This window comes from Monodon monoceros, unplaced genomic scaffold (genome assembly GCF_005190385.1).
Source record: "Monodon monoceros isolate NGI ecotype Baffin Bay Population unplaced genomic scaffold, NGI_Narwhal_1 Super_Scaffold_8, whole genome shotgun sequence".
NCBI classification, from domain to species: Eukaryota; Metazoa; Chordata; class Mammalia; order Artiodactyla; family Monodontidae; genus Monodon; species Monodon monoceros.
The window spans coordinates 73,819,087-73,839,004 of record NW_021703785.1 but is presented as its reverse complement, the minus strand read 5'-3'; the positions used below and the strand labels follow the sequence as shown (position 1 = coordinate 73,839,004).

Below are 19,918 nucleotides of genomic sequence, written 5' to 3'. Positions count from 1 at the left end.
CCTAACTACTGTCTCGAAGCTCTCGTTCTTCATGAACGGCGTTAAACCCGTCGCTCCCTCCCTCTCTGGGTTTTCTCTCCAGCAGCAGTCATTACTGCTATGACCCTTCTGACCCGCCCATGTTTCCCTGATTCTACCTCCTAGTTTTCCGGAGCAGCTCACCATCAGGGTCTCCTGTCTACAGCCAGCTGGTAGGGTTAACCATGCCCTCTGCTTTCACTCCTGTCAGGTTGAAGGAGGAAAACTTGTTAGTCTCAAAGCCCAAACTTCTACCTGGGGTCTGACTCCAGGGTAACCTCCTTCCTCAAAGACCTCCACCTATAATCACCCCCACAGAGCTGGACCAATTTTTGCCTCCTTATTATATCATTCTCCCAGCCAGCATCTCTTTTAATACCCTTTACAGCAACACTTCTAGAAAGAAGCATCTCTATTCACTTTCTTTGCTTCCTCACTTCAGTCTCTCCTCAACACATTCCAATTAAATTTGCCCCCAGTATTTCACTGAAATGCCTTTTGTCAAGGTTACCAACAACTCCCCTACTGCCACACCCGAAGCTCAACTGTCTGTCCTCACCCTCTCAGTAGCAACAGACTTAAGTGAGTTACAGATTCGAAGCAATCCCTATCAAAATCTCAATGACATTTTTTATGGAAATAGAAAAAAAATCCTAAAATTCATATAGAACCACAAAAGACACTGAAGAGTCAAAGCAATCTTGAGTGAGAAGAACAAATCTGGACGCATCACACTTCCTGATTTCAAAATCTATTCCAAACCTACAGTAATAAAACCAGAAGTAGCAGGTGCTGAAAAGTATGGTACTGGCATAAAAACAGATAATACGGACCAATGGAACAGAAAAAGAGACCAGAAGTAAATTCATGCATTTACAATCAACTGATCTTCAATAAGGGTGCCTAGAACACGCAATGGGTAAAGGATAGTCTCTTCAAATAATGGTGTTGGGAAAACTGGACAGCCACATGCAGAAGAATGAACTGGACCCTCATCTCATACCTTATACAAAAACTAACTCAAAATGGGTTAAAGACTTAAATGTAAGAACCAAAACAGTAAAACTATGAGATGAAAATATAGGGAAAACTTCTTGACATTGGTCTGGGCAATGATCTTTTTTTTTGGATATGACACCAAAAACACAGGGAACAAAAGCAAAAATTCTCAAGGCTACATCAAACTAAAAAGCTTCTGCACAGCAAAGGAAACAATCAACAGAGTCAAAGACAACCTATGGAATGGGAGAAAATATTTATAAACCATACATCTGATAAGAGGTTAATATCCAAAATATTGAGGGAACTCAAGTCGATGGCAAAAAAACAAAACAAAAAAACCTTGATTAAAAAATGGGCAAAGGATCTGATTAGCATTTTTAAAAAGAAGACATACAAAAGACCAACAGATAAATGAAACAGTGCTGACAATCACGAATCGTCAGGGAAATGCAAATCAGAACCACAGTGAGGTATCACCTCCCACCTGTCAGAATGGCTATTATCAAAGAGACAAGAGATAAGTGCTGGTGAGGATTGGAGAAAAGGCAACCCTCAGGCACTGCTGGTGGGAGTGGAAATTGGTGAAGCCACTGCGGAAAATCCCTCAAAAAATGAACACTACAACTACCGTATGATCCAGCAGTCCTGCTTCTGGGTATGTATCTAAAGGAAGTGAAATCGCTATCTCTAAGAGACATCTGCACTCCCAGGGCCACTGCAGCTTTATTCACAAGAGCCAAGCTATGGAAAGAACCTGTTTGCATCTGCAGACATCGATACACACCCTCACCCACGAGATGGAACACTATTCAGCCTTGAAAAAGGAAATCCTGCCATTTGTAACAACATGGATGAACCTGGAGGACATTATGCTCAGTGAAATAAGCCAGATACAGACAGACAGATACTACATGGCTCACTCATCTGTGAAATGTGAAGAGTCAAGCTCACAGAAGAACGAAGTAGAATGGTGGTTGCCAGAGGCTGGGGCATGGGGAGATGCTGATCAAAGGGTAGAAGTGTCAGTTACGCAGGATGAATAAGTCCTGGAGATCTAGTAGACAGCACGACGGCTATACATATACACCATACATACAATACTATATCATATGCTTGAGGTCTAGATCTTAGACCTCAAGAGGGTAGATCTTAAGTGTTCTCACCAACCCCCCCTCACCCCCCCACAATGGTAACTTCATGAGGTGATGGATGCTAATTAGCTTGACTGTGTTGATGATCTCTGTTACACAAAGAAAACATCAAGTTGTACACCTTGAATATATACAGTACACCTCAATAAAACTGAAGGATAAACAAAAGCCCCTTCCAGGAGTGCTTTTAAAAACCTGGGAACGGGAGGGGCTGCATTCTCCAGCCGCCTCTCTTGGGCATCGCTCCACCCGACGCCGCCTCTGCTTAAAGCACAGCAGCCGCGTGTAACTCTGCCCAAGCCCTGAGAATATACCAGACTTCAGGCTGGGTGGGAGGTGGGGAGATCAACAGCTTGTAAGAGAACACACCCCTTCCAGTCCCGCGCCCAGACTTGCCTGCGTGCTCTAAATTCTCCTGCCCTCAGGCAAGCAGCCCGCCCTCACCAGTGGAGCCTGAGCCACACTCACGTCCTTAGGGGGCTGACTCTTCACGGGAAACACTGGCCATGCAAACCCAAACCATTCTCCCCCAAGAGGAATTCAGCCAGTTGTTAACAGACAGACCTTGTTGTATTTAAATCTTTAGTCAGTATAATCAATACTACACAAAGTGTGTGTCATGCATTTAACTACAATATCAAAATATAGTGTCTATTAATACAGTTGGTTTTAGCCATATGTCAGGATTATTTTCCAAATTTAAAAATAATTTAATTGGCTTGAGGTTTAAAAGTTGAAGCATCTCAATAATTCGAATGAAAATGCAATTAATTTTATTCTAAAATTTATTCTGATTTTTAATGTGATAGCTCAGGACAAAAGCTTGCTGTATAAAGACAGATATAAACATTATGAATTAAAATTAAATGTCATACACAGTAATAGGTGAAATGGACCGACCTTTAAACTTTTGAGACAAAGGTATACCAATTATTGTTTCATTATAGATTTCATCAATTTATTTACCCATTCAATAAATACTTAGCACATCTACTATGCACAAGACTCTTTTCTAGGCTCTTGGGATATAGCAGAAAAGAGCAAGGTTTCTTATTTACTTAGCTCTTGGGATATAGCAGAAAAGAGCAAGGTTTCTTATTTACTTAGGTTTCCTACTGAGAAAATGGCATATGTCTCTATGACTCTAAGTGTGTAATTGAGTATACATAGGACATTTAGTAACTGAGCTGATTCTGAACATTTCTAGAAACTGCCTGCCTATTATGTCTACAAAGACTAATCAAACCAAAGTTAAACAAGGTCACTTCATTACATAGTGCAGTTCATCTATTTACTCTTTGGATAAACATTTATTATGTGCCATTGTGTGGCTGTGAATGTTTCAGGCACCAAGAATATAGAGATGAAAAAGATAAGAGGCCATTCTTCTGGGGGAGACAAAATAAACAAGTAGATAAAATAATTTCAGGGAGTGATAAGTTCTACAAAAGAAAAGAAAAATGAATTAAATGTTAAGAAACGCTTCCAAGGATTTATAAATACAAATTTAAATAAACATATCAAAGGGAATCTGATACTTATGAATCTACAGAATAAAAAATTTGGATTTATTTAGAATAAAAAGCATTTATACAGTATTATAGACTAGGTTATATAAAACAATTCTACCTTAAACATGGTGGACAAATTTTTCATTAAAAAGCAAACCAAAAAAATCCTATTATGAAGTCAGGGAAACATATATTCAATATCACATATAATTTGAAAATTAATATAAGGCCAAAAATTATAAAAATTTAGAGAATAAATGAAATACTCATTCAACAAATCAATAAGAACAAATAAAATATTATCACTGTTGTCACCTGCAAACTGTAATGCATTTAACTTTGGCTTTATGGTTTTCTCTTTACTTTTTCTCCCCCCTCAGTTTTAGGCCTTATTCACAAGGATTTATAATATCAAAATGATTCAGAAAAGCTTTACTTTTAAGTCTGATCTTACATGCCATTGAGGATTTACTTAGTAATATGGAGATGTTTGTTTTCATCAGTTTTTGGTTTACCAATATATTACTTCTAGCCTGCAATAGCAAAATACAGTAATAGCAAAAAAACTTTTACATAGTATTGAAATTCCTGCAGGAAGATTATTTTGCCATTGCAACTTGAAAACTCTAGAGCTCCTGTTTCTCCCTGAAATAACTTTCTATATTTTTTAATATACCAAGGTTTATTAAGAATGCAGCTATCCTTTTAAGGCAGAATGGACTGGAATAATAGAATAATTTATCTTCTCCCTTCTATCATTTATCTGATTTTACTATGCCAGAATCAAATATAATAATACTTAAAGAGAGTAATACTAAAATCTAGAACAGTTTTCAAATATACTTAAGTGTTTCAGAGGAAGCAGCTTACATACAAGTAACTGACAGGCTGACATGCTCTAAAGCAGGTCATGCCCTAAAGGATATCTGTAGGAGCAATATGTTGTTGTCCAGATGTAATCACTTGTTCAGGGCTCCTGTAGGGATCCCCCGCTTCAGGCCACTTCGCTTTCACCAAATTCACCAAAGACCTACACAGTACTCGCTTCCGCTAACCCAAAGAAACCTGGAAATTTTCGCTTTTACGAAAAAAGGCAAAAATCGAAAACAGGGCTCAGCCTTTGTTTTTCAGCGAGCCGTTAAAGGGGCAGCGCACGGCCCAGGCAGCAAGGGCGGCCCTGGGGACTACACTCAGCATCTCAGCATCAGATGCCAGAGCTCTGAACTGTGTCTGTGAGCTTCTGTGCTTCATCTCCATTTATCTTGCGCATCCCTTAGCAAGACGTGTCCTAACGGCTCCTTCACTTTATGCCATTTCGGCTTACAAAAGGTTTCACAGGAATGCTCTACTTTTGGATAGTGGGGGAGAACCTGCATATTTTCTGAAACAATACAATTACATTTTACACAAGACTCCTGCAACTTAGACTCTGCAAATTTATCTTCTAAACTTCTTTCAAATTCATCCACTAATTTAGCCATCACCAACTCTCTCCTGAATTATTTCAACAGCTCCTGACCTCATTTTCAATCCATTCCCTTCACTAAAGTCTCCATACTCTTTCCAAAGGTCCAAGTCAAATCTGCAATATAGTAATATGTGTGATTCTTGATTTATGCGTTAAATAACATGATATGGTGGCATGTTTAATAAGCACTGTAATTTCAAAGAAGTGATACTTTGAGATATCTGTAACAACTGTATCAGAATAGGAAAAGATCTGAGGTTGAGGTTGTTATACTGTCGGTTACTGTTAATACTTCTGTAGCTAGTTGCCTACATTCACAATTGAAGAAAATGTTAAGTTCACAATTGAAGAAAATGTTAAGTTATAGGTCAAAGAAAACAAAAATGTAATCTTTTTCTATTTAAATTCAAAGACTCCCTGAATTCTATGCCTGTATTCTTGGGGGACCATGAAGGTTAAGAAGCCCTATGATGGCTCCCTGCTGTCCTCAGGATAAAAATTTCTTCATGACCTGATTCCCTGCCACCTCTACCTGTTCTGAACCTCATCGTGTACAGCTCTCATCCTACTGAGTCCAACTCCTCCCGCCAGACCTTTGCAACACCGTTCCCTTGCGTGCAGTATTCCTCCCCTTCTCTTTGCCCAGCAAACTCCATTCATCCCACAGGCATCAGTTTACAGGTCACAGCTCAGGAACCCAAGCTTGTGGGAGGGGCTCTTCCAGGTGCCCCCAGAGCACCCAGCACTTACCACCACTATCGCCCTGTATTAAAACTGCCCCCACACTAAACTGTAAGCACTTGAACCGTGTCTTGAATTCCCCACTCCTTGCATACTGCCTGGCACAGAGGTAGCACTTCAATAATTGCGGAAAGAAGAAAGAAAGAAGGGAAATGCCAAAATATCTGCTGTTTCATGAGCTTGAATTCTACCCTTAATTCCTGACTGACCCTCACAAATGCAAGCACTGGTCACAATGGAAATCTGAAGCGTATGAGTCAGTGAGTATAAGTTCACTATTTTTATTGGAAAAATCACTTACTGTGATGACTGAAAATGAAGGACATTATCACTATTATTAAGTCTATGTCAGGAAAACTGTACCACCTTGCAATGCTAAGTAAAATAACTATATAATACATAAAAGTGTATCAAGAGCACATCTATCTCAGCAGTTTTCGACCATGCACACATGACTCCAAAGCGGCGGCGGTGCTGACGGCCGGGGCGGCGGCGGGATTGACAGGCCCTCTCTTAGGGAAATGTTACCCCAGTCAGTGAGGTGGAGGGAGTTTTCAAACTACAGGCCCCTCAATTCCTGCTGTATTCAGCCACTGCTGCTGAGAAGAAGATGAGGTCATCTTCAAGTCCACTGGGGTGGCAAAAGGACGAAAACCACTGTTTTAATAAAAGTGGTCCAACAGCAGATCAAGCAAATGCTGTGTCAACAGACCTTGTAAACCCACTGATAATACAATGGTTTCTGTATTACTTTAGCTGGGCTGAAAGTACCAAAGGTTGCAGGGAGGGAAGGGAGCTGGGGAGAATTCAAAACACCACACTGGTGTAAAGTTTTAGTGTCCTGTCAGGAATTGAAAACACAAACAGGCTAGCAGTGGGCCACAAAAACACAGTGACAAGGATGGACTGAACCCGGAATCTACAAATTGCTGAGGGGGTAAAACTGAAGCCATTTCTGGGCACACGGAGTGAACCCCTTTAATAGAAAGTGTGTCTGAGTAAGCGCTAGGTCAGAGCGTGACGACAGATGGCTCTGCGTGACAAAATTTAAAAATGTGGATTTCATCCTAGGAGCACGAGGCACTAATGGTTTCTGAAGAAGCGTATGTCATGTAGTTAAAGTGATACTCTTGGGAAGATTAAAGAGGATGAATTAAGCGGTTGAGAACAGAGGCAGAGAAACCGAAGATGGATAATAAACTTAATTGCTTGACACAAAATGAACAAAAATACTATAAAACACCGTTAGATCCTTCCACCTGTAATCAGAACTGGTATGAGAATGGGGGGAGAGTTATTGCCCGTTTTAACATTGTGGCCTCTTAATTGAATACAAGTAAACATACTGTATGTCAATACTTAACTTTAATTCACAAGGCCTGCTTTCCTCTCTTTTGTTGTATATGACCGTTGAGTTTTTCAGAACTCAAGGCACTTAGAAAGGCATAATGTAAATCTAACCAACAGAAAAAGAATACTGCTTTTAATTTTCAAAAATATTCACACAAACTTAAAAGAATTAAAATGTCCTTTAAATATTTAAAAAGTAGTACTTTTTCAAATGTTCAGATGTTTTGCGTGACAATTTGATATTGAACCAGGGAACATGACCTTTACTTTCAAACATGGTAGTTTTAAAAGAAACGTCTTTTGCGTGGTACTCAGAGTCCGCGGAAGCATGAAGGTTTACGACATGTGATACTGTTCCTGACAGTTGACCATCAAACCTGGCAAGCATCGACCAGCCGATTGCCTCTTTTATTATTAAAAAGGTCACCTGTTAGGACAGCTGGACCACGGGGTGCAGCTGCGGGCCCGGGCGCACGGGACACGCCCCCACCGTCCCCGCGGGTCCCTGGCGCAGGGTGCTGGGGGCCGCCCCAGCCCCCCACTCCTCACCCGCACCCTCCACCCGCCGGGCGTCCGAGGACTGAGGGGCGCGGCGGGGCTGCCGGACGGGGCCCGTCCCGTACCTGGGCTACCACGGTGAGGCCGCCCTGGGGCGCCGCCATGTTCACGCGGCCGTGGTACCACGCTGCTCCTGCTCCCGCCAGGGCCACGCCGACCACTGCCGCCGCCACGGGCCCGGAGCTTGGCCAGGCCCGCCGGCCGCCAGCCAGCCCGCGCCGCAGTCTTCCGCCCCAGGCCGCAAGCCGGGCGCCGCCCGCCCCCGCCGCCGCCATTTTTGCGGAAGCGCCCAGTCGCCGCGTTCGCGTCGCTTCCCACAGCTGCCCGAAAACTCGCGCGCGGCCGCGGTGTCGCGAGACCCAGGCAGTCTCCGCCCCGCCCCCGAGCCCACGCGCTGTGCTGAGGGCGGGGACGGGGCGGGGCCTCGGGAGGGGCGGGGCCTCGGGGAGGGGCGGGGCCTGGTAGGGGCGGGCCGCAGTGGCCGGGAGGGGGTGGGCACGCCGCCGGGTGTGGCACCAGGATCGCAGTGAGGTGTGAGGGGGGGCGTGTCCTGTGGGCCTAGGGCCGGGCGGGGGTCAAGGGCCTGGGGCCGGGGTCGCGCGAGGCGGCTGGCTGGCTGGCACCGGGCGGCGGTCGCGGTGAGCCGGGAGCCGCTTTCCCGGGGGGCGTGATCAAGGCGGTGCGACAGGGTCCCTGGTGTTGGGCGCTGACGGACACGCCCTGCGGGTCCTGGGAACCGGGTCGGCTCGGCAAACAACGGGCTGCGTTCCGAATCACTTACCTGAGTCAGAAAGCTGCTCAAGCTCTACATGTTTCCGCACAGGCCTCGAGGACACAACCTGGTTTAAAAATATTGTATTCTATTGTCTCACTGTGGCAGCTAAGCAAACTTCTTAAAAAATGTATTTTTCAATTGTGGTGAAATATACATAACACTATCACCTTAACCATCTTTTAGCTCACAGTTCGGTGGTATCAAGTACATTCACGTTGTTGTGCAACTATCACCACCATCAACTCCAGGACGTTTTTTGTCTTGCAAAACTGGCGAACTTAAAAAAAAAAAAAGCGTCTTTGCTGTTTTTTAAATCCTTCCAGTCCTTACATTCTCGTCTGCTCTTTGGTTTTTGCTAAATCATCTTCTTTCCCAGCCGCCTAACTTTGACGAAGTAGTTTTTTTTTTTTTTGCGGTACGCGGGCCTCTCACTGTTGTGGCCTCTGGCGTTGCGGAGCACAGGCTCCAGACACGCAGGCTCAGCGCTCGTGGCTCACGGGCCCAGCCGCGATCTTCCCGGACCGGGGCACGAACCCGCGTCTCCTGCATCGGCAGGCGGACTCTCAACCACTGCGCCACGAGGGAAGCCCTGTTTTGTTTTTTTATAAAATAAAATTTTCTGTTTTAAAAAAATGTATTCTATTTATTTTTTATTTTTTTTTTAATTTTTGGCTGCATTGGGTCCTCGTTGCTGTGCACGGGCTTTCTCTAGTTGCAGTGAGCGGGGGCTACTCTTCGTTGCAGTGCGTGGGCTTCTCACTGCGGTGGCTTCTCTTGTTGTGGAGCATGAGCTCTAGGCGTGCGGGCTTCAGTAGTTGTGGCTCGCGGGCTCTAGGGCATAGGCTCAGTAGTTTTGGTGCATGGGCTTAGTTGCTCTGTGGCATGTGGGATCTTCCAGGACCAGGCAATCACTATTTGCAGAGTGTTGGCTTTAAACTCTTCTAATAAAAAGTGTTTGATGGTGTCTATTATCCCACCTGGCCCCGAGTCAGATGCAGCAGCACACCTTCCCCATATCTCTAGCATCAGGGACCCAGGTGTTTTCCCCAGCACAGGCCTGGGCAACACCTCAGTCCTGGCCGTTCCACTGATTATAAGAAGTGATTTAGCTGAGGCAGATGGCTTGGCTTTGTTTTGTAGTCTCTGATCCTCAGATTCACTGCTCTTTACTTTTCAGAGTAAATTTACTTAACAAACTTGGTTCAGCCTCTGAAATGTCCCTAAGCCATCAGAAGCTTTATTGGAGCATGCAGTAACTTACAGCCCATGTCAAAGGTGCCAAGAGTCCTCATCACATAATCACTGCCATCTTGAAGTTATGCAAAACAAACTAAAACCCAAAAACAAAGAACAAGTGCCACACTAAATCTACTTTGACCACTTGATGCCTTGGGTCCTCTTGTCACGATCCGCCCTTCCTTCTTGCTCCCTTTCCTTAGCCAGCTTGTCTAAACTGCTCTGCAGTTGGAGCTTCTTCATTTTTCCCAGCTGCTGGAACCACTTTCGGTGTCCTTCCCAGGCAGGAAGTAGAGGGACTCAGTGCACAGCTGTCTGATCCAGACCACAGGGTTTGCATCCTGCCTCTACCGGCATGATCACTGTGATTAGGGGCAAATTACTTAAACTCTCTGAGTCTGAATTTTCTCAACTGTAAACACTGTCTCAGGGTTTGGGGTTGGGGGATTACATGAGATGTCCCACAGGAAGTGACTAGTCAAGTGCCCTGTAGACTCACCACAGATGTCAGCTTACTGTCTTCAAGATTTGGTTCACTGCTGCCTTCTGATCACAAATGAGCTTGCCCAAATGCCAATGAGTCCAGAGGGCTGGCCTGTCTAACCCGAGACCTTCCCGTTCTTTCCTACCTGACTTGACCCCATAGACCTCTGGTCCGTTTTCCACCTCTGCTGACTCTGGTAGCTCTCGGCATATGTCCTGCTTTTCTGGGTTATTGACATCTAGCTCGTTTCTGTCCCTGGGGATTATAGGGTTTCTAGGACATGTTTGTACATCCTGGATGTCTTACCTTAAAGCTTATTCTTTTTTTTTTTTTGGCATGCGGGATCTTGGTTCCCCGACCAGGGATCGAACCCATGCTCCCTGCATTAGGAGCACAGAGTCTTAGCCACTGGACCACCTGGAAAATCCCAAAGCTTATTGTTGATTTCCAGGAACCACAGTTACAAAATGTAGTTGTGTGGTTGTGGGTATACATGCCACCTAATTCACAGTTCCTCTACGCATTTAATGAAAGCTGGCATCTATCATGTAGTCATGATTCCAAGCCCCAAATAGGGGTATATTCCTATCAGAGCATTTGGTGTCTTTAAAAACATTGTATTTCTCCCACAGTTTGACATCCTCGTGGGCGAGGATATCTTATTTTTCTGAGCACAATGCCCCACACATATTAGACATTCAGTGAAGGAGTGAATATGTCACCAAGTGAGGACGGCACGAGTGAAGCACTGCTGTGGCGATTTCCATTCTTTGGGCATCAAACATACAGAAATATTACTATTGTGTAATTTACTTTCCAAGACAAAAGCCTCATTTTTAATTATTTTCTTTTGCTGAAAATCTTTGAACCTACTTGAAAAACTGTGCTTTGTAATTATTATTATTATTTTTGTGTGTGTTATGTGCCCAGGCCTCTAGAACTCTCATTAAGACTTAATGCATTCCAACTTTTCTTTTGCAGAGGAAACACACTCTTATAATAGAGCCAATCTCTAGCTGACTAACCATTCTAAGTATGAAATCTTCCCTGGAAGCTGCTGACATTTGTCTGAACACATTGAATGTATTGGTCTTTTTAGGCTCTGTTCAGTTCTTCCTCACCAGCTGTAGAGAAAGTCCCTGGCTGGGATGTATTTTCAACCATGTAGTTTATAAACTAATCCCCGAATAAGGAACGGCTTCTAAAGCTATCAGATTTATGCTGTTTTAAATGGTGATTGGAGAAAGACAATATAAACACTGATCGTTTCAAAGTATCATTCTTAATTCACTTACTCTGTGCTCCTTTTCTGTAGGAGGGACAAAATTTATATGGAAGAAAAACTGTGCTCAAGGGGCGTTACTTTCACTGGAGAGACCAAGCCTGAATTTCGAAACAATGCAGGATGGCGTTGAACTATTGTACTGAACAGAGGTGGAAGAGTGTGGTGAGCTTGAATAGAGAGGAAGGCATCTAGGGAAGCGGGGAGACTTGATCTAGAACTTGGGAAGCTAGAAGGGTTTTTACAGGTAGAATCCTCCAAGACTGGAGGAACACTAGGGTTGACAGCCTGGGCACGAGGTAGATATGGTGGGTGTTTCCATGGCTTGGAGCAGAAGGGCTGGTTCAGGGCTGCCCTGGAGTAGCTTGAGGGCCATTGGGGGTCATGCAATAATCTCCACCAATATATGGACAGGTTGTCAGCTCTCCTGACCCCTCTACACATTTGTCTTTGGGGTATTCACGCCTCCTTTCTGGCATCCCCACCCACCTCGTGCCTGGTCTCCTCTGTAGCTCAGACCATCTCTGCCCACGTCTTCTACCTGTCCACATTTTATCCTGGCCTTTCTCGCCCACTGTCCCATGGGCTTCTCTAAATCATCTTCCTTCCTGCCGACAACCTGACTTTGATTTTCTCTGGGTTGCTGGTCTTGAACAAAAGAGATCACCTAGCTTTTCGTTTTCTTTTTTCTTTTTCTTTTTGTTTTGCAGTACGCGGGCCTCTCACTGTTGTGGCCTCTCCCGTTGCGGAGCACAGGCTCCGGACGCGCAGGCCCAGCGGCCATGGCTCACGGGCCCAGCCGCTCTGCGGCATGTGGGATCTTCCCGGACCGGGGCACGAACCCGCGTCCCCTGCATCGGCAGGCGGACTCTCAACCACTGCGCCACCAGGGAAGCCCCACCTAGCTTTTCTTATTGAAGGCATTTATTCTATCGTATCTCCATTTAAAAAGATGAAGTTATCAACTCAAATGCATCTTTAATCCTAGCATGTGTGGGGAAGATAAAAAAAATTGCTATCCTGATTCTGAAAGATTGTTTGCTGTTATATTACAGAATAATGGGTGTTAAGATTGATTATCTTAGGTGGAGGAGAAAAAAATATGAAGGGTCTCAAAAGATAAATTAAAGATGTTGGACTCAGCCCTGTAGTAATAAACAGTATTTGAATGGACATTATAAAGAACTATTGCTTGGAACAGACAGAGGTTAATCTATATTTATGGTGGATAATTGTGTAGCAGAGGGTATGAATCATCCTCAGAGGCCCTAGATGAGTCAAAAGAATTGCTAATTATGTCTTTTTTGTGCAGCTTGGGGCCACGGGTAAAAATATCTGGGTATCGTGATTGATACCAGCATGTGTAGAAATAGGTCAAGATGAAATCTTCCTGACAGTGAAAAAGCAGTGCCAAGAGTTGCATTTTCAACGTCTTTCAGATCCTCCTCTGCTTCTCATTCCCTCCCCATCACCCAGCTCACAGTCTCGTCACTGCAGGCTTTGATGATCGCCGTCGTCTCTTACCACGGACTGTTGCTTCTACTCTTTTTCTCCTCTGAAGCAGCCCATAGATCTATGTCAGATCAATCTTCCTAAAACATTTCTTTCACCGTACTTCCATTAGCTGTGCGATTTAACCTTCCTAAACCTCCGTCTCCTGGTTGGAAAATGTGGAGATTGCTTTCAGTTTATTTTTCCAGTTCTAAAATTCTCACTCTATGCGACTCCAGAGTGGCTCTTTTTTTTCGTTTGGCAAATAATACTGAGTGTGGAATCCATGCCAAGCAGAGTGCCACCCCTTAGAGATGCAGACACAGCCCGCCACCACAGTGCCCTGTTATGGGCAGGGGTCTCCACACATTGGATTGTGCCCCTAGGCTTAGAACTTGTGAAAGTGTGTTACCCCCATTTGTGTATGTTTTTTCCCAAATCTACACATTTACAACTAAATGTTAAAAATCACATAATAAAAACTTAAATGGTGAGATAAAAGATGAAATAGTATTTATAAAATTTAAATTTTATTATTTAAGGTGCAATTAATGTTTTGCTCTCTCTAAAACTGTTAATATTATTTTAGTGAGATCGGTGTGATTAAATTGGCTTCATTAACTTAGAAAATCTTTTTCTAAAATACTTTTTAAAAAAATTTATTTTGTTTATTTATTTTTGGCTGCGTTGGGTCTTTGTTGCTGCGCGCAGGCTTTCTCTAGTTACAGCGAGTGGGGACTACTCTTCGTTGCGGTGCGCAGGCTTCTCATTGTGGTGGCTTCTCTCGTTGCGGAGCACGGGCTCTAGGCACGCAGGCTTCAGTAGTTGTGGCACACGGGCTCAGTAGTTGTGGCTCGTGGGCTCTAGAGCGCAGGCTCAGCAGTCGTGGTGCACAGGCTTAGCTACTCTGCGGCATATGGGATCTTCCCGGACCAGGGCTCAAACCTGTGTCCCCTGCATTGGCAGGTGGATTCTTAACCACTGCGCCACCAGGGAAGTCCCTGTTTTGTATTTCTTAATAATGTTTGTAATCCAATGAACACACAAAACTTCACCGAGAAAAAGATGCTGGGAAGTTAGGGGACACCAAGGAGTGGAGAGAAGAAGAGTGAGTGAAAAGTCTTGTTGTACAAGCGTGTGTCACACTTCCACATCCCTGGGAGAGCTGTCTGTGTGATGAAGTGCACTAACGAAAGCGTGATAGCACAACGTTTGTAGTTGCAAGCAGGATTTTCTCCAGAGAGCACATTTATGAAACAGACTGTGCATGTCCGGGATATTTGATTGTTTTCAAATCACTTATAATGTCTCCAAAGTTCTGTATATTCCACCAAGAAAGAAAATCAACACTTTTTTTTTCCTCTGCCCTTTTTCAACTGTAAACCATACATCTCAAGCAAATCAAAGACGGTGACTGAAGAAGAGTTAAGGAAGGTGGCGTGTCTGTCCAGATGAGCAAGGGAAGACGGGGACAGGAATGAAAAACCTAATGAGATGTTCTTTGATCGCAAGATTTCAGCAGAAATTTCCAAGTCCATGATATGTGTTTATGTGATCAAGACACCCAGAATACCGTAGATGTCTTCAACTGTGTAAAAAACTAAGGCGTTAAGTTAGTGCAAAAGCTTTGCTACTTTCATTGTTTCACAATAAAAAAATTTCAATTTCATTATGCTTTCTCTTCCCCCAAGGGTAGATCTGTTCTTTTTCTGTCTTCAGGCTACCACGCTATGTGACCATGTGGCCTAAGGTGACTTGTCCAGTGGAGGCCGGCAGGGTGCAGGACGGTCATCTGACAGCAGAATCTCAGGTCCCTCCAGAAGCTTCTCTCTCTGTCTTGGTTTCCCGAGTTTCTTTTGGGCTCCAGGGACTCAGAAAAACACACGGAGATGGTCACCATTCAGTGGTTCCCCCGAGATAATGCTGATCCCAAGGTGCTGAGACTTGTTGCGGATCTGGTAGGGAGGGTGGGGTCTGGGGGACAGGTGACCCTCCAGTAAATCACCGTGAGACAGCAGACTGATGGCTGGGCATGTCGGGGACCTGCTTGGTAGGCAGGGAGGTGACGCCGGTGGCCTTGAGAGATTCGGTCTGGCTACGTCCTCCTGGCTGTGACCACAGTGACCTCTGCCAGTTGTGAGGCCTTCAGCTGCGACCTTTGGGTGCTGGGGGGAGGGGAGGGCCAGGACGCTGAGGCTAAGAGGAGCTGGGTGGAAGCTGGGTGGCTCTCGAGAGCCAGCAGCCCTGGCCACGCCAGGAGGACAGCTTCAGAATTTGAGCCAATAACCTGAGTCTGTGAAGAGACGTGCAGAGCAGCATCCCGTTTGGGGCTGGGCTTCAGGACGGGGACGTTGGTTTGTAGAAGAGCTGGCACAGGGGAAGGATGGGGCTGCTTCTGGGCTCCTTGGGGGAAGGGGTGACCGTGGAGGCCTGTCTTCAGGGAGACAGCCCCGGGGTGGGGGGCAGGCCTGCTGGTTCCCCCAGGCCCTCTGACCTTGCACACCAGCTCAAGTGGCTGAGTTGCCGTTACTCTTTGGGGGTCCCCGGGGCCTCCTGGGGCGCCTGAGATGTTTTGCAGGGTTGGGCTGGCAGGGCCACGTGCCTTCAGTAGGAGGGCTGGGGAGGGAGACCCGTCCAGAGCCAGGGGGGCAAGTGAGCAGAGGCAGCAGGAAACGGAGGGTGTGGGAAGGTTCGGAGGCTGCGGGGAAGGCTCGGAGGCTGCCGTGTTTGTTCCGATTGTTGGGGTGACGTTGAGGATGGCGGACTCTTGGCAGGGCTGCAGGCTGGTGGCGTCTCTGTGGGCCAGTGGCTGCCCTCGGCTGCTTACATGCGGTCCCGCGTGGATGAGCTGTGAGCCCACGGCTGGGGCCTGGGGTGGTGTGAAGGCAGTGGGGACATCGCACGATCGGCGCTTCCGACCGCGTGGCCCGGATTCCCACCGTGACATTTACGTAGAGTCCCACCTGTCACCGAGCCAGCCCGGGTCTGCTCCCCCGTGCCCAGAAAGCCAGCCCACCGCCGCCGGGGGATGGGAAGGGCAGCTTTTATCGCAGAACCAAGCAGGAGCCCGGGGGACACGGAGCCACGTACACAGGGACTGTGAGACTTTCCACCTTTTTGTTGGACTGAAATAAAACGACGCGTGGGAACTTTAACATCTCGCTCCTGCGTCATCCGTGGTGTATACCCTCTCCTTTGAGAACAGCAGGTCTGGTGCATCCTGGAGCAAGTCCAGCCTCCCAGCTTAGCATTCCCAGTGGTGGGAAAGACAACCTCATAGATCCGCCAAACCCCAGTGTTTCCCTCTGCTGGGGGCACGCAGGCAGCTGCGGTGAGATGGCGTTGGGCCACCAGGTCCGGCCGCGCTACATCAGGGGAGCTGGTTTGCATCCACTCCGAGCTGACGAGTTGAGAGCCAGCGAGCCATACTTTCTTGCTAAAAAAATAAAAATAAATCACTCTTTTAATGTTTCTTTAAATACCTCAAATACTTTTTGGTAATGGAGTTGATATGAACACATTAAGAAATATGGAGACTTTTACTGTTATCTGTCCTATTTTTCAGTTAGAATATAGACTAGTTTGTAACAGGTATTCTAGGTTTTTGGTAGCTTTCCCAATAACATATAATAAATATTTCTTGGTTGATTGATTAATAAAGATGTTAGTATATGTGTTGATTTAAAAAATATGATTGATTAATAAAGATGTTAGTATATGTGTTGATTTAAAAAAACACAAAAAATGTGTTGATTTAAAATTCCATTTTAAATTTAAAATGGAATCAGATGGGATAAATGGAACAGAAGTTAGGAGAAGGGAATATTATAATATTAAATGATTAAAGATCAGACAAACTGTAGGTATATTTATATGGTGCACATGTATTTTGTGACATATATGCTTTTCTATATTTCAGTTCAAATGATCTCAGTGTGTATTGCAATCTTTTTGTAGGAAACATTTTGTTTCTCACTCAAATGTAGATATTGAGAAGCATAATAACTTATTCAGGCAGAAAAGTAGTGTTTACAAATTTCATTAAGTATCTTTTTATGAAGTAAAAGGAGAAAAGTAGTGACAGAGTACATGGGACATTTTTTATTAACGTAAGAATTGTTTAAGTATATTTTCCCCTAGTGCAAATATCAAGAGCACAACGGCTGCAGAGAAACAGATACTGAAACGCTGCATTGTGATTTTTTTTTTCAAAAAAGATGACAGCAATGATGAGTTTCATAGTGAGTGAAGGAGAGGTCTGACAATAGCCGTATCTACCTGCCAATGTCAGGCGGAACAGCAGCTATGCTCAGCTAGAGTAACGGCCACCAGGACACAAAGGAGGTGCTGCAGACACTTCCTTCATTCCTTGGATGGCCGTGATGTCCCCTGGGGTAGGCACTGAAAACTCGCCAAGGCTCTTGGTCCCTGTTAACAGTAACTCCTTAAAGAGCTGCCTGCAGCATCAGAAAGATACACGATGTTTGAAAGCATGGTTTTCATAGGTGAATTACCAGAAGAAAAATATATATGACTATGTAGTGTGTGTGTGTGTGTGTGTATGCGTGTGTGTGTGTTACATTTGCTTATTTGTGAACAAATGTTTGTTTGAATTTGTTTGTGTGAAGTATCTTTTTGTAAATGATAATATAATGCGTCCAGAGGGTGTCAAATTCAGGAATGAAGGATTACTTATCCATATATAATACAGTATATAAAGTAGTAAACTGTATAGTATAGATCTGAAGCATTCTTGGTAAAATAAAAAAGGTGCCCTTTGTTAAAATTTCACAGTGCTTCTTTCTTTGTGAAGCCTTATCAAAGTTCTAAGTCCTTTTTCTAGCATGTGTGAGATTCTTCAAAAATACCTTCCTCAGAGATCAAAATTCTAAATTTCAGATTGGGTTAAATACATTTTATAATTCATCCTGCAGCTGTCGGAGCTATAATGGGGTAAAATGAGAATTGCTTTTTAGGGCGTATTTCTCAACAGAGTAGTTTTGAAAATGAAACCAAATTTTCACGCTCCACTTGACATTGGAATTTAAAGTTATTTTTACAGGCTCCACTGCAGTCACTATGGGAAACATTAAAAAAGTTATTAGAATATAGTAAGTTAATAGTTAAAACAATTTTCTTCCAGCATCTTATTTGGTAAATAAAAAACAGCAATACAAATTATATCTTGCTATCACCTTTAATGGGTTTTTGTATTTATGCTTTAACCAAATAACACATTTTCTTGTGTTAAATGTTTCCTCCCTTTTAATTATAGCCAGATTCGCTGCCTCGGCAGGTAGAGCTTTTATTAACTTGAAAGTATGTTTGTTTTAAGTAAGGGCTGTGTGACAGACCCTTCAAGGGAAACCACATTTTCTCTGAAATGCAGTGTGGTGTCTAAATATAGCCCCAAGTCCCTAGAACATTGAGGGACTGGAACATTTTCAGGTATCCCTACTGGAGACAGATCTGCTTTCGATTTTACAAAGTAGTGACTGTATGAAATCACTGAAGCTGGACCAAAAAAAAAAGGCTTCCAATTCATGGTAAATCCCAGAGAAGACAGACAAGCCACAGAGCAGGAGCGAGAAGACCTGGGTCCAGCCTCCTTTTTGTCTTTGATTTGGAAGGCCTCTGACCTTGGGCACCCCCGTGAAGTGGGGCACCACGTTTTTGTCTTATTCTCTGTCCTCCTTCCGTGACCTCCCGCCCCGCTGCAAGGGCCCGTCCCCGAGGGCTTGGCCCCCTGATGGCCAGCTAATCCGGGTAAGGGATCTGTGAAGGGCCCCGTTCAGAGAAGGGGGCTTGCTGCCCCTAATCCCCATGACTCTGAGAAATCAGGCTCAGTCTACAGCTTAAGGATGGAAGGATTTAGGTTCTTTTACAGTGGAGACTGTTAAGTATCACTCCCATAGTAATTCCGGAAGGCTTATAAAATGAGAGAATTTCTCCTATGTCTGAGACAGCTTAACTCTTGACATGAACCTGGGAGGCCATGAAGATGTTGCGGTGAAGAGTAAATTCTGGGTGACCTACTGGGCTTAGATGTGTGACTTCAGCGTCAAGCTCTTTAGATACAAGAGACCATCTGAGGTCCGATCACTACTCCTGTGAACTTCCAAAGAGACTGTGGGTCCCAGTTTGAGAGCAACAAGTAGAAAACCCTAGTTTCATATATTTAGATGAAGAGTAATGAAACAACAAAAACAAAATAACTGAAACCTAACAAAATGAATGGCTTGCCCAAAGTTCTAGCACAAAATAAGGATGGCATCAAGAATAAAAAATTCAGGTTTTCTAGGCTCAGTGGAACTCTCTTTTCACAACAATATACTACTTCTCAAATTTAAATTACGACAAATGAACTTATTTACAAAACAGAAACAGACTCACAGACATAAGAAAACAAACTTATGGTTACCAAAGGGGGAAGGGGCTGGGAGAGCGGATAAATTAGGGGTTTGAGATTAACATACACACTACTATATATAAAATAGATAATCAACAAGGACCTACTGTATAGCTCAGGGAACTCTATTCTAAATATCTTGTGATAACCTATACAGGAAAAGAATCTGAAAAAGAATACATATATATGTATAGCTGAATCACTTTGCTGTACACCTGAAACTAACACAACATTGTAAATCAACTATACGTCAATAAGAAAATAAAATAAAATTACCATTAATTAGTCAATTGATGAGCTTTTCACGAATGATTTAAATATCCCCCCAAATATAATACTGGCTGAAGACCAGCCGATTACCATTTTTCTAATAAGAACAAATATTTAGTGGCATCAGTGTGGACAATTCTGAATAGTTTAGATCAGTGCTTTTCGACCGTAA

At 44.2% G+C, this 19,918-nt stretch overlaps 1 protein-coding gene across 1 annotated transcript in view; it reads right to left on the bottom strand.

Annotated features, from left to right (window-relative positions):
* Positions 1-8,074, bottom strand: part of MICU2 (mitochondrial calcium uptake 2) — a 77,921-nt gene extending 69,847 nt beyond the window's left edge. The window contains exon 1 of the mRNA XM_029210032.1: positions 7,865-8,074. Within this exon, the coding sequence (XP_029065865.1) occupies positions 7,865-8,074 (210 nt within the window). The remainder of the gene's footprint in view (positions 1-7,864) is intronic.
* Positions 8,075-19,918: the final 11,844 nt, after the last annotated feature.